This window comes from Centroberyx affinis, unplaced genomic scaffold, assembly GCF_046629955.1.
Source record: "Centroberyx affinis isolate AG114_WGS23_722 - 3 ecotype Tasmania unplaced genomic scaffold, CSIRO-AGI_Caff_v1 ptg004760l_1, whole genome shotgun sequence".
In the NCBI taxonomy this organism is placed as follows: Eukaryota; Metazoa; Chordata; class Actinopteri; order Beryciformes; family Berycidae; genus Centroberyx; species Centroberyx affinis.
Genome location: NW_027282306.1, coordinates 66,798 through 92,175, shown reverse-complemented (window position 1 = coordinate 92,175; position 25,378 = coordinate 66,798). Strand labels below are relative to the sequence as shown.

At 42.0% G+C, this 25,378-nt stretch overlaps 1 protein-coding gene across 1 annotated transcript in view; it reads right to left on the bottom strand.

The window, feature by feature from the left end:
- Nucleotides 1–1,230: 1,230 nt before the first annotated feature.
- ptprz1b (protein tyrosine phosphatase receptor type Z1b) overlaps nt 1,231–25,378 on the bottom strand; it is a 56,860-nt gene continuing 32,712 nt past the window's right edge. The window contains exons 12-31 of the mRNA XM_071545061.1: nt 25,040–25,223; nt 23,795–24,016; nt 18,720–18,864; nt 18,488–18,579; nt 17,430–17,515; nt 14,729–14,749; nt 12,503–12,599; nt 12,331–12,413; nt 11,214–11,348; nt 9,873–10,004; nt 8,554–8,702; nt 8,230–8,365; nt 7,364–7,510; nt 6,590–6,683; nt 4,767–4,840; nt 3,532–3,660; nt 3,241–3,393; nt 2,471–2,613; nt 2,211–2,346; nt 1,231–1,374 (exon numbers count right to left, since the gene is read on the bottom strand). Coding sequence (XP_071401162.1) covers nt 1,231–1,374; nt 2,211–2,346; nt 2,471–2,613; nt 3,241–3,393; nt 3,532–3,660; nt 4,767–4,840; nt 6,590–6,683; nt 7,364–7,510; nt 8,230–8,365; nt 8,554–8,702; nt 9,873–10,004; nt 11,214–11,348; nt 12,331–12,413; nt 12,503–12,599; nt 14,729–14,749; nt 17,430–17,515; nt 18,488–18,579; nt 18,720–18,864; nt 23,795–24,016; nt 25,040–25,223 — 2,502 coding nt within the window. The remainder of the gene's footprint in view (nt 1,375–2,210; nt 2,347–2,470; nt 2,614–3,240; nt 3,394–3,531; nt 3,661–4,766; nt 4,841–6,589; nt 6,684–7,363; nt 7,511–8,229; nt 8,366–8,553; nt 8,703–9,872; nt 10,005–11,213; nt 11,349–12,330; nt 12,414–12,502; nt 12,600–14,728; nt 14,750–17,429; nt 17,516–18,487; nt 18,580–18,719; nt 18,865–23,794; nt 24,017–25,039; nt 25,224–25,378) is intronic.

Genomic DNA, 25,378 nt, shown 5'->3' with positions numbered 1-25,378 from the left:
GGGGTGTGGTCGACCCCAATACAGGCCGGGGAAAAAAACAAAGGAAAAAACAACGGTGGATACCGGTAAACTCCTGGTGCCTGTTATATAATGTAACTGTAGTTTGTAGTAATGTCGTCGTCGATTACCGTAATTATCGGTAATGCGTCGCAGTAACAAAAAAACGGCTACCTAACGAACCCCAACAGAAGCAGATCAGAAAACAAGGAGGCTTCGTACTAAAATATGAGCAAATATACTTATCAATCAGAGGGAATTAGAAATAAAGGCCTGACTCTAATATAAGCCTGCTTCCAATAAAGGCCTGGGACCCTCTGCAGCTGAGGTAAATAAAGGCCCGGGCCAATATTAGAGGAAATACGGTAGTTCTGTCCGGTGCGCATGCTAACGCTTTAGCATACAGTGCGTTAGCAACTAGCATTATCCTAAAAGTGAGAAAATGAGAACTTGTAGCAGCTCTAAGCCTGATGGTTGGTTCATTTTACTAGACAAAAGTTCGGCAAAAAGAATCTCTCTTCCTACGAGACTTTGAGTGTAACTTGTTCTGTTAGCCAGAGTGCTAAAGGTTTTTACACTGTTGATTCGTAATGGACTTCACTAATGATGAAGATTGAGATTTTGTTTTCAGAAGTGGGGTCCGGGGACCTCCAGGGGTCCTTGAGGGGATTCCAGGGGGTCCCCAGCAAATTGATGAATTGTTAAACTTCACTTCACACCGTATGCTAAAGCGTTAGCATGCTAACTAGCAGAGACACAGAGGTGAGTTTGGTGTCAGTCCTCTCTCCACTCACCGGGTGAGGAGACCAACGGGACAAACTCCAAAAAACTCTGAGTCGTCCTTTAAAGAAAGAACTTTGTACTTTTCACCGCATCAGTGAATCTATACTGGTGTGTGAGTGTGAGTGTGAGTGTCTGTGTGTGTGTGTGTGTGTGTGTGTGTGTGTACATGTATGTTGTAGTTTGTGTGTATGTGAAAACATGTTGGTTCCTTTGTATGTGTGAGTTTGCACATGTATGTTGTGTGTGTGTACATGCCTGCCTACCATGTGACTGTGTTTTGTGTGTGTATATATATGTTAGCATGGGTACCTTCTATACCTGTGTATGTGTGTTTTTGTGTTTATGCATACACATACTTTCCTTTAAGTGTGTATGTGTGTTCCCTTGTACCCTGGTGTGTGAGTGAGTGTGTGTGTGTGTGTGTGTGTGTGTGTGTGTGTGTGTGTGTGTCTACATGAGTGACTCCAGGCTCTCGGCGATGTTGGTCTGTCCCAGCGGCACAGACCCGTTGGTTTCGGGAGACTGCAGCGCTCTCTGGTCTTCCTGACTGCTGACCAGACTGAGCACCGCGCGGTACAGGTACTGGTACTGCTCCTGGGGGGGGCGACACAACAGGTTTTATGGAAAAACATACTGGACCTGATCAGTCTAGTTCAGGGATAGGGGGGGCGCAAGAGGAATAATGTAATGGTGGTGTAATGGTGTAATAATTACACCATTTGATTTTTTCATGTTGGATTTTCTTTGTGGGATCCTCTTTTTGTCCATGTTATCTGTTTCTGAGCCTCTGCATGTGTCATTCTCTTTGTTCTTTACTTGGTGGATCGTGTGTAACTTTACTGGAATTTGATTCAAATTACTGGTGTTCTAATTTCCGTAACCGCTATGTTATGTGTGGTTAATTGTAATTTAAACTTGATGCAATTTTTCTTTAATGCGGCTGAAAATATGGCAGCATTTTTCCCAATCTTCTCTCATGATGGGCCTCTCTGCCTCTGAGCCTGTGTGTGTCCTCGTCCTCTTCGCTCTTTAAAAGTGACGCTTGTGCGTAACTTTGTTGCAATTTATTGAAACTTTGTTGCAGTTTCAGTTTCATTTGAATGTGAGAGCGCATTGTTGCGATCTCTTGAATATTTTGTTCTGTGTGTTCTGATTATTTGTGCATGATTAAATTTGATGCCTTTAATGTGGCTATAAATAGGATATGTTGTGGGGGTTTTTTTTGTTTTTTTTTGAAGGTGCGGGGGATTGGGGGTGCATCAACCCGGTCGGGATGTAGAAGGGGGTGCGTTGCCTAAACAGTTTGGGAACCACTGGTCTAATTCATAAAGTGGAGCTGCAATAGAGAAGAGCATCCCATTACCACTTCATTGAGACGCTGTAGATGTGTGTGTGTGTGTGTGTGTGTGTGTGTGTGTGTCAGCACTCACCACATCATTGAACACCCCGGGCCTCATGAGGTTGGTCATGCGAGCCACCTGGTAGACGTCCACCACTCCCTCCTCCTCCAGCTGGCTGGACAAGGTGGTGAGAGCACAGAACAGCCCCGATGTAGCGCCGCCCAGCCTGGACACACACACACACACACACACACACACACACACACACACACACACACAAATAAAATGTCTAGGCGTAGAAAAGGAAGGAACAAACAAACGAATGCTCCAGTGGGTCGTGCTGTACTCACGGGTCGAGCACCACAGTGGGTCCGTCTGTGTGTCTGCTGTGCTCTCGGACGGTGTTGACCAGCTCAAAGCTGTTCCTGATGGGACTGTCCGGGTTGGGCCAGCAGGGGGCGCTGTACTGACGCACCTCCAACACATAGTCGTTCTGGACGGACGGAGAGAAAAACACACAGGAGGGGTCGAGGAGTGAGAGAGAGAGAGAGAGTAGAAATATCTGATATGTCCAGTAGACATAGAGGTCTTTCAGGTGAAACAGAAGGTTTTTTTTTGTTTTTGTTTTTTTCTCCTCCACTTTTTTCTTGGCCATCTACTTATTCACTCCATTCTTAGTATTATCGTATTGGTTTTCATCTGTTATCGCTGTCTTCCCTTTCTAATTTTTTAATTTGTATGTATTATTATTTTTTGTAATGTGTATTGTTGTTGTTGTTGTTGTGCAGGGGTTGAGTGCAGTGGTAGGGTGGGTGGGGTAATAATGTGAAAAATGGTGACCTGTAAACCTGGCATTGCATCTATTGTTTGCCTATGCTTTTCACCAATAAAAACTATTAAAAAAAAAAAAAGAGGTCTTTCAGGTAAAATAAGACCCTCTCTGGCGGCCATATTGGAGGTCCGGCTGATTGTATTTCTAAACTTACGACTCAACAATCTCAACCAAACTGAACAGACATGGTTAAGTGCAGGACAGATGCAGGATGAATGCATAAAGCCGCACTTCTACAGCAAGGCTACAGCTGTGTATTCCTTGTGTATTTGTGTGTGTGTGTGCTACCTGTGGAGACTCCAGGATGAAGTCCTGGACCAGAAGTCTCTCGTCATTGGAGAGACAGACATGCTCCTCCCCCGAGTACGACACGGTGAAACCCTCGAAGCTGATTGGCTGGTCTTTACTAGGCCAGTAGACACAAGACTCCTCCCCTTCACTCTGAGGGAAGCAGGGACACAGGTCAGGGCGTGTGTGTGTGTATGTAAAGTTCATTTGTATATTGTATCTTTGAAGGAGAGTATAAATGACTGTGAGTATATATGTGTGTGTGTGTGTGTGTGTGTGTGTGTGTTATACCTGACTGTGTGCGTCGGGCAGGCGGACGACGGTGTGTGTGTTGTGTTCCCAGACCATTCTCCAGAAATCTGCCACAGTGCTGCTGAGAGGAGTCTGACTCACGATGAACTCTTTACTGTGGTGATGGCCCTGAGGAGGAGACACACCATCAGGACCAGCTGACATCTCCAGGAAATACCCTGGACCCGTCCTATTTGTTATTACCTAGCACTGTTTGCACAATATGATGGTGCATCAAGAAAACAACGATACACTGGACTCTGATCCTTTACTTAAGTAAAAGTAATACAGCAATGTAAAAATACTCCATTACAAGTAAAAGTCCTGCATGAAAAATCCTACTTAAGTAAAAGTACATAAGTATTAGCAGCAAAATGTAGTTAAAGTATTAAAGTAAAAGTAGTGGTTTGGTCCCTCTGACTGATATTTTATTATATATGACATCATTAGATTATTAATCCTGAAGCATCAGTGTGTAAGCAGCATGTTACTGTTGTAGCTGCTGGAGGTGGAGCTAGTTTGAACTACTTTATATACAGTTAGCTAGTTTAGTCCAGTGGTTCCCAACCTAGGGGTCGGGCCCTTCCAAAGGGTCACCAGATAAATCTGAGGGGTCGTGAGATGATTAATGGGAGAGGAAAGAAGAAAAAAATAATCTTTGATTTTTGCTGAAATATTGGATCATTTGAACATTTATTGAAATGAAACCATGTGAGTTTTAGAGGGAAAAATCACTATTTGGTGGAGCTGTTTACAACTCATAGACATCTGAAATGTGACCCGACTACACACTGCTTTTTGTAAGACGTCAAAAGCCAAAAAGGTTGGAAACCACTGGTTTCATCTTTAACAATGTGTTGTATTTTAAAAGCTTGTTATATTATCCATTGTGTCAAATCTCCATCTGAAAAGTAACTAAAGCTGTCAAATAAATGTAGTGGAGTAGAAAGTACAATATTTCCCTCTGAAATGTAGTGGAGTGGAAGTATGAAGTAAAGTACAAGTATCTCAAAATTGTACTTAAGTACAGTACTTCAGTAAATGTACTTAGTTACTTTCCACCACTGCTGGAAAACACAAGGTAACTGCCACAGAATTTGCACATAAAGGATAAGTTTGTTGATGTTGGACCTATAAATAATTAGTCTCTTCCATTCCTTCCCCTGTAGTACTTGGACCCACAGACAGTATTGGCTCCTCTGGGAGCACATCAGGCTGCTAATCGTCTGTCTCACCATGACGTAGGAGGCGTTGATGAAGCCGGTGGAGTTTGTTTCCGATGAAGACAGACAGACTCTTGATCTCTCCACTGGACAGAAACACAACAGAGACGCAGGTTACGACCACAACACCTTGAGACAAGAAACCTTGAGAGTTCAGCAGCCTCTTGTCCCGTTTCACCACACGGGAACGCCAACAAACCAGACTAATTTACAAAGCATTACCTGGTCTAGGGCCGCGATAAATCACTGACTTGATATAGGATGCTTTTTGAGCATGCTTGTGCCTTCTTCTAATCCCCTTAGGAGCAATAAAGATGAGAATATACATCTGCCTTCATTGTAAGAAGTGTCCGAGACAGATAAGAAAAGCATGCAAGGTCCCCATTGGTCCTTGAAATTTGTGAAGTTGTGAATTTGAGAAAAAAAAAATCAAGGCCTTGAAAGTATTTGAAAATAGACATAAATAGACATGGGTCATTGAAAGTGCTTGAATTTATATATTTGTGTTGGAGAAGGCAAGAGACCACATAGGCTGCCATCACTGTAACACAGCACCTCTCTCTCCTTTTAATTGTTGTCTGTGAGCTTCTGTAAAGCCTGCTAGTTCTCATTATAAAAATTCTCAGTGTTGTAACAGTAATTAACTGTTGATCCGTGTCTCAAACTGTGCCGCGTTGGGTCCTTGAATTTGAGGGAATTGGGCCTGGAAAGTCTTTGAAAAGTCCTTGAATTTGATGTTTAAGAAGGTGTGGGAACCCTGATTGTGTATGGCTACACTCACAGATTGCTGATAGATTTCTGAGATGTTTCTCCTTACTGACACATTAGAGACTTAGAAGAGAATGACTGCATATTAAGACATGTGAGAAACAAAATGAAAGAGTTTAGCGAGATGCGTAATATTGTGCAAGGTCAGGTACATTACCACTGGCCATTGAAACAGGGAGGTTTAAACGACATCAGGGCAGTGGTGGTAGTTGTTGGAGACTATGTGGGATAAATGACGCAAATCACTTCCATATTTTACGGAACTGCCAGGTTATTGTTCCTTATTGGCAGGAAATTCATAAACATATTAATAATGTCTTTGGAGTCAACATTCCTTTTAGATGTGATACTGTGTACATGGGTGACATCTCATTTGAAGGGTGGGATATCAATGATAAAAAAACTGGTACAAATACTTCTGGCAGCAAGCAAAAAGGCTCTCACGAGGAAGTGGCTAAAATCAGAACCACCCACCATTGATGAGTGGATGAGTGTCATTTTCCCTCAAAGTCCAAAAAGGAATTTTTTTCCGGATTCGGACCAAGTGGACTGAGTGCATTAAACCTGTAAGGTCAGACTTTAGCTGATTTGATAGAATAAATGAGTGAGAATATAATGTGATTTATATTATTTTATTACATCTAACAGCTCGCTCTTTATTCATTTTTTCTTTTTTTCCCCTTCAACCCTTCGTAGTATCTAAGGTGAAAGCTTCCCATGTTCAACTGTAAATAATCAAAGCTAATGTTATAAAAGAAAACCTCTGGAAGAGCTCGGCTGTCAAATGGTTGTCAAACGTACTGCAACATTTTTTGTTTTAAATGTACATAATGCTATGTGAATGTACTTGCAGTAATACTGATACTATGTACACAGATGAATGTGAAATGAATGCTTTTCCAAAATAAAAAATAAAAAATGTCAAAAAAAGAAAGGTTTAGTAATACTCCTGAAGATGAAAGAACATGTCTACTTTGTGATTTGGAATAAAGTGAGAACGAGATTCATTTTATGTTCTACTGTCCGGCTTCTGCTCCATGTTGCCTCCCGGTGTGTGTGTTCCTCACCAGGCATCAGAGCTCTGGCCCTGTTCCTCTCGGCGTTGCCCTCCCTCAGGGCGGTGCTGTAGTCGGCATGCTTGGCTTGACGCTGGCTGATCAGCTGAAATGCAACAAAAAGGGTTAAACTAATAATCTCATTTTAAACTGATGAAAGTAATAATCCACAAAATTTTGATATAAATAACCCAACAGTGATTAAACCTATATCCAGTTCAGTAAAGCTTTTCCATTTGCTGTTTTTGCCTTTGTCTGATTCTGATTCATTGATCTTGTTGCTGTACTTGTGTTTTATGAAAGCCTTTTTCTATGAGGCTTTCATAATGATATTTGTGTTTATTTTCTATCCCTTGTCTTAGTGTTGTTCTATTATTTACTTAATTGTTCTTGTTGCTTTAGTTGAGTTTTTAACGACTCTACCATATATTTTTACTCTCTGCTTTTATTTGTTGTGAAGCACTTTGTAACAATTGTTTTGAAAGGTGCTATATAAATAAAGTTTTTTATTAGGCTAAGTTATTATTATTATTATTATTATACTCTGATTTATCCTTGCTGTTTGCAATGTTGGTGATTGAAGCTCATTCTACTGTTGTGCTTATTTCAAATTATTCAAGAGTGTCAGCTAAATGCCAAAAATGTAAAAATGTAAAATGTGTACATTCACGCTCCGTACTGAATGCCTTTATCACTGCTAATTTCAGTTAATTTCAAAACTGTTTATCTGGTTCTTGGACCTTGGGCTTCATTTAATGTGGAAAACGAATAAGTGGCGTCCCGCACCTTGAACTGTCTGTCCATGCGCGTCCTGCCCGAGGCCCCGGGGGTCAGGAGGTCGGACACGTAGGCGTGGAGGAGGTCAGAGGTCACCGAGGTGTCGCGGCTCAGGACGGCCTCCACCAGAGCGTCGTGGATGAACACATACTGCTCCTGCAGAGAGACAGGGAGAGAGAGAGAGACTGTTATAAAACTCTCCTGTAGGGGGAGCTCTCAGGATTTCGTAATGGGTTTAATTGTACTACCTATGTTGTGGAAGAAGAGTGATAGGAAGTGACACTTCCTTTAAAAGTCTCCAGCAGCTCTGGTTTGTGTGGTGAAATCCAATGTCATTTTTTGGGCGATTAAACGCACAGTATGTAATTTCTGCCTCTAGGGGTCTCTCAATCAAAACAATAACAAAAGACGTAGTTTGATGACGTCGTGAAGTAGCGTGGGATCATGGGAGGTTTTTTTTGTGTGTGTGTGTGTGTTACTTTTGCAAGCTACCGTAACATGCTAACGATTGTTTTTATGTTTATGATATGTTTTTATGATTTGAGTTACTGTAAAATACTTACCTGAATGTTACTGTATTTACCTATAGAGTAAGCTATGCTCACTTAAGTGATACTTTCCTTAACACTTACCAGTGTAACTCTAAAATAGGATTAATATCTGCCTCTATTACCTACCTGTTAGTGTCCAACCAAATTCATGTAACTTCTATGTTTTTGCCTTGTATATTTTTCAGATTTTTCACCTTTCTGCATTAAAAACATGCTGTGAAGCCTCAGTACAGCTCATTATGAGAGATAGCAGTACAGACAGTATGCTTTCATTGTGTGTGTGTGTGTGTGTGTGTGTGTGTGTGTGTGTGTGTGTGCGTTTACCTCTGTCTGAACCAGGAAGTTCCTCTGAGTTCGGACGTGTTTCAGGAAGCCCAGAACGTTGACCGTCCCCTGATCCTGGATCTGCTGCAGCATGCTGTCTATCACGATGTAGGTTCCTGTCCTTCCCACACCGGCACTGTAACACACACACACACACACACACACACACACACACACACACACACACACACACACACACAGCATGTACAGTATTAGATGGATTTGATGTTGGATGCTGTCAAAAGTAAAGTGGGATCTGTCAATTCCACACCAGCACTTTTAACACACACACACACACACACACACACACACACACAGCCCTACCTGCAGTGCACCAGTACGGGTCCCATCTCTTGCGTCCGGGCCTGGGAGGAAGTTCTGATGAAGGACAGGACAGGCAGAGTGTATTCTGGGACGCCCATGTCCGGCCACTGGGTGTAGTGGTAGTGGAGGACCGAGTGTTCGACGCGCTTCTGAGCCGCCTGGGGGGCAGGAGAGGCTGTTAGAGTGTGTGTGTGTGTGTGTGTGTGTGTGTCCTATCCTTATATGTCCATACAAGGATAGAAAGATGAAGGAAATCCTCCAAAGTGAGGACATGTTGCAGCTCTGCACTGCTATTTAGGGTTAGGACTTAGAATTTGGATTTTAGGGTTAGGGTTAAAGGAAAACACCCTGGCTCCATTCAGTAGTTAGTTGTGTTTTCCTTCTTGGTGGATAACCGGCCAATCGTAGACGAGGTGACGTCACCTCCAGATGTTTCCAGCAGCTCCAGTGGAGTTTGATATGAGAAAATGTTTCAGGATGTAAAACCTCAGCGGTAAACGTCAGGTTTTGGTGTCAGTCCCTCAGAATCAAAGAGCGAGGGCTTCTTTCTAGAGCCGCCATTTTGCACCGAGAGACGTTCAACAATCATACAGGGAGAGATCCATCAGAGAAGAGGAGAGAGACCAGTTTCTCCACCCACAGGAGCAGGAGAGAGACCAGAATGCACTGCAGCAGAGAGACAGGCTGGGGTTGGGTGGACACTTTATTTATTTATAATTATCCAAAGTGTGTCACTAAACCATGACCACTTCTGAGTTGGAAGGAGGTAGGAGGGGGGAAAGGGTATATTTGTGTGTGTCAAGGTTATTATCGTTAACAAAAACAAACGAAATAACCAAAACTAGGTGTGAAAAAAAAAGAAAAAAGAAAAAAAATTTCGTTAACTGAAATAAAAATATAAACGAGGCTTTACAAAAAACAATAACTAACTGAAACTGTATTGTGTGTTTACAAAACTAACTAAAATAAACTAAAATTATAGAGAAAATGTCTTTCGTTTTCGTCTTTGTCAATTTATTTCATACATAAGCCTAGTATTTTGAATTTTTGAATCTCGCTCCTGACAAATAGCCCATATTACAAAAAAAGACTAAAACTAACACTGAAACTAATAAAAACTAAACTAAAACTAAGCATTTTCAAAAAATAAAAACTAAACTAAACTAGCAAACCCGCTTTAAAAACTAATTAGAACTAAACTGAAATTGAAAACAAAAAGGCAAAACGAAATAAAAATAAAAACTAATGAAAAATGCAAAAGTGTAATAACCTTGGTGTGTGTGTGTGTGTGTGTGTGTGTGTGTGTGTGTGTGTAATACCTTATTGCCAGTATCTCTGACAGTAAACGTCCGCAGTGTGTAGTAAGCGAGGGTCTTGCTGCTTTTCAGAGTCACCTGGTACGGCCCGTACTCCTCCTGGTTCTCCTCAGGCCAGTACTGGTCACATTTCGTCTGGAGGAGAGAAAAACAAGAACAGACGACCAGTGGAGAGGTGCGGCTGAGAGGGAAAAACATGCTAGCAACGTACGCACTTGTCCTCTGTTCGTACAGATGGAGCCGCTACAGAAGGCCCATTTCTTTACTGTATGTTTCCTGAACTGCTGCTGCACTTTGGCTCCGCCCCTGTGAGGAGCCAAAACATGAAAATTCCAGTTTTGTTCTTTTTTCAGCCATCAGAAATTACAAGGACTGGTCTGGAGACTAGCTGGTTAGGAGATATTTTACATTTAGAGCGTTTTAGAGTCCCAGCAAACATTCAACAGCCTGCACCAGCGTTGAAGACCTGTGTAAATACATTGCCAAAATTAGTTGAGACGACGTCCGCAGTCGTCCATAGCTGCTGCCTGCAAGACCTAATCATCTTTGACATCGGGCTCAAAACAGTTTATTTTATTTGGTTCAGGGTTCTGAGTTTGAAAACATGAATGTAAATAAGCTTCCAGTATGAATTGAAAACTGGATTGAACTGAATAGAATGGAATTTTAGTTCTACAAACATTTCTTGAAGGCAGAGCTGCTCTGGAGACAGAAGTAATCTGACTGGTTGAGTTAAACCTCAGTGGGCGGAGCAAAAGATTAGTTTATTATTAAGTTTAATATACATTTTTACCATGCTGTAATATGATACTGTGAACATTTTCTGCTCATTTGTGTTGATGCTGAACTCGGCCTCCTCCTGCATGTAGCTGTCGGTCAAACACTTGCTGGGAAGTTTCAATATAATATTTTGGTTCTACTGTATAATATTCCATGAAAGAATTCAATTCAATTTCAATTCTCTGTCATACTAATCCAGGATGGATGAATGCTTGATGGGGGACTTCTACCATGGCTGTCGCGGTAAATTCCTATTCAAACAATGACATGTTTTCTCATTTATATTTCTAAAGCTAAATTCGCCACTGACAAATCGCAACGCAAGAGCATCTTCTCCTCAGAAGAGATAATATTCAGTTTAAGCTAAATATCAGCATTTGTTCTATGTAATATGAGTAACAAAGGTGGTAGGTGTTGAAATCTAGATGTACATAAACCCAAAACAACATTTCCAACCTCTACATGGTATTACGGTTGGAAAGTAATGCTTGGCTCCTACACCTGACCGAGAAAAGCAAGACGAAGCTGTGTTAGACCGCAGGTTGAGGCGGTGCGACCACCTACCCGTCCCTTCTCCTTGAGGTTGGTGATCATGATGATGACTCCAACGTTCTGCTGCCAGATCATCCTCCAGAAGTCTTCCCTGCCGGCTCTGAGCGGCCCCTGAGCCGCGATGTACGACCTCGTTCGCTCGTAACCCTGCAGAGAAAACGGCCGACAAACCAGCCGGTCGGTCAGGGAGAGCCTGGGGTGCGATGTATGAACACATACTGTAAACTCCTAATCCCAAAAATAATGGATAACACAGCCAGTCAGTCAATCAGTCTTGGTTGCCGAAGAGCCATGCTAGAAAGGATCTTAGGATGCGATCACACCTACACTTTGTTTTCTTTGGTCCGAACCATAGTGGAAAAGTTGACTTTGTTGCATTTTTGTATTTGGTTCGTTTGGGTTCACGCTGCCCAATTACAAATGAACCAGGGCTTGTAAACAAAAGTCACATCACTCATAAAGAGCTTGTTTATTGGACAGAGTTTTAGTAACCTGTCATCCTGCAGGTCAGAGTCAAAACAAATACGATTCCAGTTCCTGTAACGTTATCTAACATGATGGACTTGTCTGTCTCTTCTTCTGTGGTGTTCATACCAGTTACGAACACATGAAGAAATAGCTGAATATGAGCATCAGCCCAGACTTCATTTTGTTCTGCTAGGCTTTCCAAGCATGAGGCACTGCAGGCTGTCATCATCATCTTAACGCTTCATGTTTCTACTGGATAAAAAGAGTTCTTTGTCCAAGTATCTTCAGTGTTTATTGTTGGTCTTGACAGTCAACTACAATCTCTACAGTCTCTCAGTTGGACTTGGTCATTGGTCTTGACTCACACTGGACTGAACCTGGTTTTGGTTCGTCTTGTACTGTGTTAGACCTCAATTCTCATCTGCACCAATGCAAATAAACTCTCAAAAATCTGACAATTATGTAAAAATCCTTGCTCTGGAATGTTATTTATGCTTAATGGATTACAATTTTCTCATCATATTGTTTTGTTCTAGACTAAGACCCAACTGACCGATCCTCTGTCTCTGGTCTCGACTCAGCTTGGTCTTGGCTTGTCTCGGACTTGACTGAGGCGGTCTGGTCTTCTCTAATCCTGTCAGTCACAAAAAATGTTACTTACGTCAACAAAGTTAGCATTGATGTAGTCTCCAGATTTCCCGTCTCTGTCCAGACTGTTGCAAAGCTTCACTCGGCTGTGGTCGTCTGGGAGGAGAAGAAGGTTCATGAGCTTTTTTGTCACAGTTTGCTTGGACCTTAACCCCAATGTCTAAACATATTGATCGCTGACGTACAGGCCAGGATGTTGATGTATCGGTTCTTGCTCTTGTTGTCGGGGTGGTTGGAGCTGTCGGTGGTGATGCCCATGTCCACCGTGCACGCCTGCACCTCCTACAACACAACGCATCGCCATCAGTCAGCAAACAGCAGCAATGCACATTCTTCCAGGTGATAAGCTGGCGATAAGTGTCCTGCAGATACTTTGCATCTACAAAAACTTTTCAGGGATTGGTCAATACTTCTGCTTTTATTTCCCCATTGCTGGAGTCCATTCTAAGGTGGGGCGATATGCTTATGATACGATTCGATTCAATATGCGATATGGGGTTCATGGATCGATACAACCACGATACGATAAGTAATAAATAAAACTTCAATGACAACAAAGTCTGACTGTGCAGAATTCTGTTTATTTCTGAGACACAAATCTTTCTAGTGATGCCATTGGCTGCTAGAATGTAAACAACAATTTAAAAATGTCATTACAAAGTGACAATAATATAATTTGGTTGGAGAGCTTGTGAAACTGTGATGGTCAAGAGTCTCATTTGTGATTACTACAGCAGAATAACATGGAGCTGATATCACGATTGATTTTTCTGCTCCACAGTACGTATTGTCACATTTTTGTATTGCGACATATTGAATTTCGTGATATTGTCCCATCCATAGTCCATTCCATTTTTGACATTTTATAAAACTTCCTCAGTGGTTTGGTTTGGTCCTAGTGAAGATACAAGCTGTTCTCTCTTTGTATGGGAGAGAAATCAACCTGCTAGTGCCGGGTGCAAACTACATGACTGTCAAGATCTCTGTATCACTCACATTAAACAACCTTCTTTCTATAACCAGTTCTCTCTTTCCCTCTTTATATTGTATAGTAGTGTTATTGTTGGGTCAGCGCCTACATTGAGTGCAAACACCAAAGCAAAGACCACTTATCACCAAAAATAAGAATCTTGTGAATTATTACTTTAAACTGACAAATTCTGACATGCAGTTAAATGTGACATTCTCTCCCATAAAAAGAGAAAAAGAAAGCATGGTGTGTATTCGGGCCGTGATGGTCCTTGGGTAATAAAGTATTTTGTAGACACAGGGGACCTTCAACTGCAGGAAAAATGGCATAATTCCAGATATAAGGTGTCTGCAGAAGACTGATGCACATTCCATAAAGATGTGGGGAGGAAAGACTGGTTTGTAAATGTAAAATCACAACGCAGTTTCTTCACCATTACAAAGACTTCATCATGCACAGTATAGAGTGACAACAAGAGAGAATAATTAAAACAAGATCACTGCAGTTGCAGAGACGGCTGGATGTTTTTGGATTTAAAATGTAAACTACCACTCACTTAGAAAGATCTACAAGAGACTGTGACATATTTGGTTTAGGGTTCTGAGTTTGAAAACATGAATGTAAATAAGCTTCCAGTATGAATTGAAAACTGGATTGAACTGAACAGAATGGAATTTTAGTTCTACAAACATTTCTTGAAGGCAGAGCTGCTCTGGAGGCAGAAGTAATCTGATTGGTTGAGTTAAACCTCAGTGGGTGGAGCCAAAGAACCACAAGTTAGCTAACTGGTAAACTTGAATGTCAAAGACGGAAATCTGGTCAAAATATAATAAAAAAATTTAAATGTTTGACTTTTTTTCATTCATTCATGCCCATGGCATCATATGATGTTGAAGCTCAGCAGCTAGCTAACTAGCTTACCTAGCTAGCTATAGGCTAGTATGGCTAGTTTGAACTTGGAAGGTCAGCTAGCTAACTAGCTAACCTAGATAACTTAGTATGATAGATTGTATTTTTTCAGTTAGCAGTAGAGTGCTAGGCTTCATAATATTAGCTTCCTCCTCTCTTATCTCTTGTCTTTTTCACTGAGCTTTAGTCTAACATTACCTAGCAGAAAAACTGTGGTTCTTTGGCTCCGCCCACTGAGGTTTAACTCAACCAATCAGATTATTTCTGTGTCCTGAGCAGCGAGAAATTTTGTATAACTAAACTTCCAATCTGCTCAAATTCGAGGGATGTAGCCTATTACAATATCCATTTTGAAAAAATAATTTCTTGAAGTTTATCATTCAATATCTCTAAAATACCAGAGGATCCAGTCTGTAAAATAGTAATAATTTTGTCAACCAAGGACCAAGCGTTGGAGATCTCATTTGAATTGTAAAAAAACATGAACACCTCTGCAACTGCACATTGAATCCCAGGGGGGTTGGTGCCTTACCTCATAGGACTCTTTGACAATCTAATGGAGGGTGGTGAGGATGCAGAAAGCACGGCGATGGTGGTGGAGGTGGAGGAAGGGGGGTGGGGGGGGGGGATGACAGACAGACAGACAGACAGACAGACAGACAGAGGAGTCAGTGCAGGTACAGGAATATGGGGTTCAGATACACACAGAGAGGCGGTGCTACACGGGAAAAACACATATTTTCCCAATCAAACCAGGTATTTTATCTCGCCTGCGAACCAAACCTAAACATCTATTTTGTACTCATGTTATCCTGCTATGGTGCTAGCCATGTCCTCTTTAACATCTTACTTTCCACTGTAAACACACTGTAAAATGCTAAGTAGGCATCATTTTGTTACTGTGCAAATGCCCATGTGGCTCGTGTGTATTAATTCCAGACAAATGTCTCAATTTTGACATTTGCGAAGTTTCTTCCTCTTGCTTTATGTTTTTATTTGTTTTTCCAACACATATGACTTTTCAATGACGTCTAAACAGGTAAATCACAAGGGTGGAAGTAACAAATTACTTTTGTTACTGTAATTGAGTAGCTTATTTGTGTACCGGTCAGTACCTTTTGGAACATTTTCTCCAAGTCAGTTGTTTTTATTTAAGGCTGCTGTAGGTACGTTCTGGAGGATAGAGATCAAATGGGGTGATTGACAGGACAGAGCCACGCCTTCTGCCTCAGACTTCTCCTCATTGGTCGGATGGGTTTCCACACATTTCACTTTGAAATGAGAGCAGCAGAGGAACGAGGCTGCCGCTGTTTCTGAGATTCTGACATGTTATCCTGCTCGCCTCTGGCCACCAAATGCAGCGATTTATTTTATTACTTCTAAAGAAATGTTAATCCATAAAAGTTACCTACTGCAGCTTTAAGTACGCTTTGACTCAAGTACTGTACTTTACTACATTTTGTCGTAAATTGGCCAGCAGTGGAGCCATTAGTGGTGAAAGAAGAGTAATCTGACTTTACTTTGTTTATGCATGTGTTGAGGAAGAAATGGAAAAGTACACTAAGCAACATTCCTATCAAATGATCCTCTAAGTAGCCATTTGATTCCATTTAGAGCAGTGGTTCTCAATATGGGGACCGGGGACCACCAGGAGTCCTTGAGGGGGTTCCAGGGGGTCCCCAGCAAATTGATGAATTGTTAAACTTCAACATTACATTTACAAGAAGTTAACGCAACTAGATAATGTAGAATGACTGTTCTGGTCATAGTTTCTCTGTTTTCTCTCTACCTACAATACAGACAGTCTTGGGATTCTGGACAAAATCATATCTGACAATAAAAATATCCTCAGATTTGGGTCAGAGAGACAAAATCTCATCAAATGGGGGTCTGTGGCTCTAATGTGGACTAAATTAGGGTCCATGATATGAAAAAGGTTGAGAATCACTTATTTAGAGGATAATTTGATAGGAATGTTGCTTAGTATCGGTGCATTTCCATTTCTTCCTCCAAGTTTTTTAAATTAAAACAACCTTGTTTCAACTCTCTGACTTCTCGTCTTTTTTGCATTGCATGGGAAATATCATGTGTAACAATGTCTGTTTGTGGTTTTTGTTTTTTTGTTTTTTTTTGGGGGGGGGGGGATGCAATGCATTCCCAATCTGTGTGTATTACTCTGCAGGTACGGTAGCTCAAGTGGCTCATGCTAGGAGAAAAGGAGACCAGTGTCATGCAGACGCACAGTTTGCTGAAAACTAACCCACAATCCATTTTCCTCAGGGCAACACTCCAAATGAAACATATCTGAAAATGTGTTGTTCATTTCATTTTACACAGATACAGGGATTTTACAAGCCTGAAAGCCTGCGACTAGCTTTCAGCATTCTCACTCTTGTCGTCATTACAGTTTGGTGAGTTTGTCATGTTTTAGTTTGGAGTCTAATTGAGATGCTATGGAGATGGGAGCCAAATAACGGCAAAAATCCTTCCAAAATCCCGTTCCATACCTGGTTGTACATGGCTGTTATGTGTTGACGCTGCTCTAATGATATTCCTAAAGGACATGATGTTAATAGAGGTATGAAGGAGCATTAAGGAGCTGTGACAGATGGGGAACTGTGGGTTTCTACAGCTGGATATACACAGGACAGTGGCAACGCTTGAAGAAATCCCCAATGACACATCCATCTAGCGTCTTTCCCTGTAGGATTTTACCCAAAAACATCTTGTGGCTACATCTGTTCCTCTTTTAAGAAAAACCTTTATTTATCTAGGGAACGTTTGCTGAGCTCAGATACTCGTATTCAGGTTGTTGCTGAGGTCGGTGAGTGTGTTTCTCATTTAGTTTCTCCAGCCAGAACTTCCCAGCCTGGATTCAAACGTGGCAACATTTGGCCACTGACTCTGAATCCAAATTAAAATCTCAATAAAACTGAAGGGTTGAGTGCCTGGGGGTTAAAAACAGATTCCATTTAATTTTCCTGTATAAATCCAGCCTATATTACTGTTGTTCGGTCAGTTGTCTAGGTCGAAACCCGAGAGTCTGCAGGTTTTCATTCAAACCGAACTCTACAGCAGCTGACAAGGGGAGCTAATCCCCTTGTCTCTGGTTGCTAGTAAGTGAAAGTCAGCTGCTGTAGTGTTTGGTTGGAGTGAAAACCTGCAGATTCTCGGTCCTCGTGGTTGAGATCCAATGTGTTTTGGTGTTTTTTGTTTTGTTTTGTTTTTTTTACCTCAAACTCCTTGCAGAACATGTTGGTGCTGTGCAGCTCCATGACGTGCTTCACAAACTGCTTCACTGTCAGCGGGTCGTGACCGTCTGCAACACAGCAGCAAACATTCAGGTGGAGCCAGTGTCAGAGTCCCACTTTTTTACTGTTTGTTTAACTGGTAACACTTTAAAATAAGGGTACATTAATTAAGGGTTAGTTAATGCTTATTAAGCATTAACTAACCCTTATTAACAGTTAACTAACCCTTAATTAATGTACCCTTATTGTAAAGTGTTACCGTTTAACTAAACTGCTGCTGCACTGTGGCTTTGTAGCAACTGATAATGTAATAACTCCTGGATAATGTAATAAAATGTCAAAATGTAATAAAGAAATCCCCCTAAATGAATCAAAAATGTAATAAAACCTGATACTATACTATTGCTTTCCTCATAATGTAATACATTATTACATTAACTGCCAATTATTACATAATAAGTGGTGTAAATTTTTTAGATTATTACAATATCAGTCTGAAGACGTTATAACATTATCTGAAAATGTATGAAATTAACAGGTGTTATTACATTTTTGAGCCTTTTAGCGAAAAGTTATTTCCGTTTTATATGACAACTTACATTATCTGGACATTATCATATAATCAGCTGCTAGATGAGTCTGAAACTGTTTGTAAAAATTATGTTTTGCTCACTAATAGGCTGAGAGACAGTTGTGTATTGCATGAGACAAATTTGATTCTACTGTGTCCAGACAGACGTGTTGTCAGCGCTAATGCAGGATGGATGCATAAAGGGACATCATGCACGTCCACAGGGAGGTCAGAGGTCAGAGGTCAGAGGTCAGCTACAGAGCAGCACCTCTGGAGCTGGGAAGGGTTCAGTGTCTTGCTCAAGGACACTTCAGCTGTCCGATTCACCCTGCTGCTCCAAACTAACCTTAAAAAAGTGTTTTGGAGAGCCACTATTACCATGTTCTTCAAGTGTGTGTGTGTGTGTGTGTGTGTGTGTGTGAGAGTGTGTGTGTGTGTGTGTGAGAGTATGTGTGTGTGTGTGTGTTACCTGTGGCCAGCAGCAACGGTGTAGATGGAGCAGATATGACTTTAGGTGACACAGTGTCCTCTGGGTAGAAATTTGCAGTCTGGAAACAGTTCCTGTAACAAAACCACATCAGAACCAGAACCGCTGTAATCACCAAGTATAATAGGAAATACACAGGGATTTGTCCATATATTGTGTGACATGTATAATGATGTGTGTGTGTGAGTGTGTGTGTGTGTGTGTGTGTGTGTACCTCCAGTAGATGAGTATGCCCACCAGCACTAGCAGACAGAGGATGGTGAGGGTGGAGACGACAGCCAGAGGAACGACTGTCCTCCTCTCCCTCTCCACACCTCCGACCAAACCAACCCGAGACTCATGGCTGCTGTTACTGCCCTCTGGAGAGAGAGAGAGGGAGAGAGAGAGAGAGAGAGAGAGAGAGAGAGAGAGAGAGACAGAGCACACCGGGATCAAGTCAGTACAATGATCTCTAAAATTTAGAAGTAAAGTAATAAATAATCTGTGACATTTTCATACAAATAAATGTCTGCTTTTCTACTCTCTGTCTGCCTGCTCAACCTATATCCAGTTAATGAAAACTTTTCCATTGTCTGTTCTAAACAGCTGGAGTCTGGTAGCTCTTTCCTGGGAAAAAAAACACTAGTCTTTACCATATTTCTACAGGTAGTAGCCTATTCTGATTCAGCGTTTTCAGACCTGTCCGTCTGCTTCCTTGCTTCAGACCTAACATAAGAATGACACATTGTTTTATCTGTCAGTTGGTCAGGTTTGCTTTCACAAAGGCAAAAATCAAATGTTCCAGAACTTGTAAACAAAGCCATGTGGTTGGAAATTTGATTTGTCAACTCTGGTTAACCTTAATTGCACCTATTTTAAATGATGTACTTGTGAGGATGGACTGATCTGTGTGATTCTCTTTTTGAATTATATTTTTTATTTGTTTATTTATTCATTTATTCATTAATTTCCTCTTTCGTGTTATTTGTGATTTTCTCTACTTGTAATCTCTGCACCACTGGAAAAGAGGGTCTCAACCCTCAGTGTGTCTTCCGAGAACTAAATAAAGGTTGATGATTGAGTTTGATTGTTTCAGACAGTTGGTGGGGAAAAATACAACAAAACCCTCAGTTTCTGCCTCTACTATATCTAACACCATAGACCACCATCAGGTCCTGTTCATGTTGGACTTGATTTGGAGCATATCAGCAGACTCAGAGGGTCGCGCATATGAACATCTGTCAAAGAAGCGTATTCAATTATGTAATGATACAGACATTTTGAGGAAGACGCTCTGCAATCAGATGATCTTATCACAGAAGAACCACCGCTTGTTTGCATTTGCCATACGGGGACCAGTGAGGTAAGTTGGTCCATACTACAGAGCTGACAATTGCAAACATGCAAAAATCACAAAAGGTTGGTCCATGCAAATAGGTTAACAAAGGCCTATTATAGAAGTCACCAAAACAGGATGAGAAGATGTTGTTTATAACCAATAAAATGCAGAGTCAATGGTACGCTCCCTGCGATTGGTTCGAATGGTGTTCTCACCAGAAACTAACCGCTTCACAGTTCACCTGGAAGCGGCCTGAAACCAGTTCTTCAAGGCGGACCAGAGAGCAGCTGTTTGGTCCGCACCAGGGTTCGATCAGGGTGTTCACACCACCCCAAACCATCCAAACCATCCGAACCAAAGGGGTAAACGCTCTGGGGTTCGATTCACGGACTAAAAAGGCTGGTGTGAAAGCATCCTTACATTCTTATTTTTGCCCAGAACTTGTGACAAGGTGGGATACTGTATATATATTTTCACTTTTTTGTTTAAAACATGACAACATCTTAAAATAACACACATCAGCACACTAGCTTTAGTCCTTTAGTTTTGGCACTTGATTCAAGAAAAGTTTCACTGGAATCAAACATCATTACCTCGCCCCATTTTCAGGCATCCTAATAAAAATGAGACTTTAGGACTGAACACAACTTGTAAAATAGACAATTTCTGTATCGTCGTAAAGATTACCTTGCGTTTGCTCCTCCACGGCCCTGTTGGCGTCTGTCAGTCTGAGCAGAGGGACGAGACGCCCCAAGACAGGACGTCCCGCACCAAACAACCCGTCCACATTGGAGAGCTGCTGCAAAGTCTCTCCATCTACAACCACGTCACCACCTCCCTCTTTATCCTCGCCATTTTCTTCGCTCCCAGTACCTCCATCTTCTTCACCATCACCTCCATCATCTCCGTTCCTCTTGTCTTTGAGAGTAGGGACACTTGGCTCTAAAGCAAAACTACCCACAACAACGAGATTGTCAAGACTTTCCGTGTTTCCGCCTGTGACTCCATCTCGCTCCTCTTCGTCATTTCCGTCACCGCCTCCATCACCGTCTTCTTCACTGCTGCCAGAGACCATATGGGCATTAGACTCTGCTGCGGAGATACCCATCGTGACAACTCCATCTTCATAACTTTCTTCCCTTCCGTCACCGCTTCCCTTTGCATCTTCAGCGCCGATGTCTTCTTCGCCCTCACTGACTCTGTCTCCATTTTCTTCATCGCTACCCCTCTTTACATTTCCTTCACCATCTCTCTTCCCATCTGCACCTCCGTCTCCAGAACCGCTGGCGTCCTCCGGCCAGCTAAAAACCCCCGGAAGAGTCTCAGCTCTCTTTGCGTCAAGGATGATGACGTCCCCGGTCCCGATGATTGGAAGTTCCTGAGAGTCTCCGCTCGACTCGCTTTCGGTCCCACTTCCGGTCTCGATGTACATCTTATTCTCACCCTTAGGTTCTCTCTCTTCTTCTTGCCCGACAATCTTATCTGTCCCACCTTCCGCTTCCCTCTCTCTCTCATTCTCGGTGTCATGTACTCTTTTGCCTCCCATGTTATTTTCTTCCCCGCCACCTGTCTCACTGGCATTCCCATCTGTCTCCTTTCCTTCCCCAACTGACTCCCTCTCTGTCTCCATTTTGGACTCTATCTTGACACCAATTTTGTTTCCTATGCCATCTGTCTCACTGTCCATCTCAACTCCTGTCGTGCTCGTCCTTTTCTCTGTGTTATCCAGTGCAAAGACAGTAGCAGAAAGATCGGTCTTGATTGTCACAGTAACTACTCCGTCCCATTCCTGACCGAGGCTGTTGCTGTGAAGGCCAGAGCCGGACCCACTGCCCTCTGTTGGTCTATCTGTGTTGGATTCCTCTGATTCATGGCGACGAGAAGGTTCTAGGGTATCTAAAAAACTTCTAGAAGTGGAAAAAGATCGGATTGAGGTGGAAAAGTGGCCTTCAACATGTCCATCCATTCTGGCTTCCTCTTTATTATGGGGAATATAGATTTGTGATTTCAAGGTTTTTTGAGCATCTTGAGAACTACCATCATTTTTAGTATTTGGTGTAGTACTTGCGGTATTTGTTGTATTAGAGTTTCTTTTTGAGTGCTCTTCAGAGGACTTGTCATTACGATGAGAGATAATGCCACTCCTTCTATCTTCAAGGAGGGCAGGAGAAGGACGGAGGCTGCTGGTGTATTCCTTAAAGGGAGTGAGAGATGGCGGCATCGCACTGAATAAATCCTCTTCAACAGAGAATCCTCCTTCTGGAACAGAGAGGGCAGGGTTTGCATGGCTGGCTATCGCCTCATGAGGCACGATATCGTTTAAGCGTGAAGACTGGGCAATGGTTGACTCATCAAACCTGGACGTGGGTGTTTTCACTGAAAAAAAGCCACAGCAGAAGGCTAAAAAACTCAAAAAAGCTATGTGACGAGTAAATACACACCCTCAAAAGGATGTGTCATTTTCAAAGGTGTCATTTTCTGTGAGTGTAGTTTGGGACGACATGTTTTTCAATACACCCAAAAGTGGTTCAAGACATCGTGCGTGTTGTTTTACTTTCAAAATGTGTTTCTAATGCTCGGAAAAATGTCCGGAATTAACTTCACCAATTTGCTGGACATGACAAATCCTTTTGGAGGCTCACGTGTTTCAGCAATTCTCTAAATCCATGGTTGATGATGACAGAATATAGACAGAAGAACAGGATCTTGGCTCTGCAAAGGTAAAGCTCTAACTCGTCATCATGCCCACACCACAGACCAGAAGAAAGAGAGGATACAAGAAGAGAAGCACATGAATTGAAAGATATGTAAGAGGACGGAGCATCCTCAGGTTGAACAACAGTGGAAGTCTGTATTCTGATAAGCAGCAGAGAATATAAAAACAACCACCAGAGTGCGGCCTTGAGCTGCAGAGGAGCGTGCAGACACAGGACGAAGGCAGAGGAGTCCCAGAGGTAGATGCAAATCACAGAACTCAAGTAGATTCAAGAAGAAGAACACAGGGGCAGAAAAAGATATGACCTTGTGTGGAGTTGGAATGTGCTGAATGATTAGGGAAAGTCAAGCGAACTTCATCGCTGAAGTGCAAATCAGCAGAAGCTCTGAGAGGAAGAACGCCACCGTGTATCACTCCAATCACAATCATCATCACCGCCACCTTGTTGTTTTTCCTCACCATCATCACCCCGGCCACCACCATGATCATCACCGCCACCACCGGTATTATTATCAATACAACATTACCAACGTAATGCCATTGCACAACATGCCACCATAATCACAGAGCACAGCAATAATTGGCTGAGAAGTGGGCTATTAGAGGAGAAGAGCAACCATCCACCACAATTAAGTCCCAGCTGTCTTCCCACCACCACCACCACCACCACCACCCATTTCTACCATGTAAAACCCTCATACTGTAAATTCACAGCCATGTTAATGATTGGAATTGGAAGTTTACAAGGAAATTTACAGTATATGCTGTGATTTTCTACCTCAGAGCCAATAATAGTCACTCAGCACCCGCTGTAGGATTTGCAAAATGCATGGTCTGACACAAGGTGCTCATGTTATTACATCCTTGCAAGTACATTAGGGAGATTTTCATTAAGCAGTTACAGAACATTATTGTGCATGTCAGAATACTTTTCCATATTAATACACACATTAGTGCATTGGAATAAGAAAAACATTTGCTCTCTAACTGTAAGTCTGTTGTTGCTCCTATCCTTGAAAATGGGTGAGATGGTTCTGTATGACACAACAGTTTATATTGTGTATAGAGTGATGTATAGAACCTAGCCTATGGAAAAGCACTGTAAATACACACTAATTCTTTGTTAGTATGTAATGAAAATCTCCCTAATGAGTAATGTACTTAAAAGGTATGAGAGCACAGTGTAAGAACAAAGTGTGTAAACATAACCCCAGGGTCATGCTAGGAAAAGGCGTTTTTGGGGTGTTCCTCCTACCGTTGAACATGGGCTGGGTTGTCTGCATCAGGACCTTGACGAGCGAGGAGGCGGTGGACGATTTGTAGGCTGCATCAGCGAGGGTGTTGCTGGGAGCTGCGGTCCTCGCCCTGATCCAGGGGGTGGAGGAAACTGACACGATGGTTTCTGGGAGAGGTTTGGTCACAGGGGCTGCGCTGTCTTCAGAGAGGGACGGCACCGACTCTTTGTCCACTCCGCTACCTGTGGGAGAAAATGTAAATAAGGATGAGACATGATGTGACCCGACGTGACGTAATGTGAAACAATGTGATGTGACGTGACATGACATGATGTAACACAATGTGACATGATGTGATTTTGATGTGACTTGACGTGACACAACGTGATTTGATGTGATGTGACATGACGCTAAACCATGTGTTGTGATGTGACACGATGTGATGTGGCGTGACATAATGTGATGTGACGTGATGTGACGCAATGTGACGTCAAATGTCATGTGGTGAGACAACATGATGTGACATGGCGTGACGTGACATGGCGTGATGTGACATGGCGTGATGTGACATGACATGACATAACATGATGCAACATGAAATGATGTGATGATGACATGATGTGACGTGACGTGATGTAATGACATAGATGACATGAGGTGATGCAGCGTGACATAGGTGGCTATATGTGATTATATTACATTTAGAAAATGCTTTTCTAAACGTCTCAAAACGCACCTTTTCAAACTGGCATATTCGGTCTGATCCTGACTTTAATGGTTACACCCACACTGAGTTTTGCACGGATGATGATTTTATACCTATTTACTGAATTAACTTTTTTTTAACTACTGTATATCATTGCTTTGTTTGATTTTATGATGTCTTGATACATTGTTGCTTGATTTTAACTTGTGTCTTGTAAGGTGTCCTTGAGTGCTTTGAAAGGCACCCATAAATAAAATGCATTATTATTATTATTAAACAGTTTAAGAGTGTCTGAGCTGGTATAAACTAGAAGTCACTAGTTGTAATGGCTGTAGTCTGAAACAGAGTGTTGTTGACCTTAGAAAGACACCTTAAAAGAACTTCAGATAGGTTTGATTTCAACATAAAACCGAAAAATCGAAATCTAACCATGCCAGTTCTATCAGTAGTGGTGCATGAGTGGCAAGCGTCCAATGGAACAAAATGTTCTGCTGGTACTTATTTAAATATTTATAAACTTTTTGTAGCTTAAGAAATAGGTCTTCTGACCAAATCTGACCTGACACGGCAGTCTCAGTAGTCGTAGCAGCGGAGGTGGAGGTTTCGAGCTGAGAGTTGCTGACCAAGTCTTCATAGAAGACATCTGTGACCTGGAAGTCCTCCACAGGGGGGGTGTAGAGGTCCGACTGGGGGGAAGGGAGGTCACTGTCGGCGGCTTGGTCTGGTGGCTCCTGACCCCTCGTCTGGGTGTAGAAAAAGCGATACAGATCTGCTGAGTAGAAGTGTCATGCTTTTCTGCCCAGATTAGTACATATAGGTGTCTTTTTTATCTTCCTTTCTTTTTTAAATGTCATTTTACTAGACAAATTCTGTCTTGCTTTTGCTTGCATTTTGGATT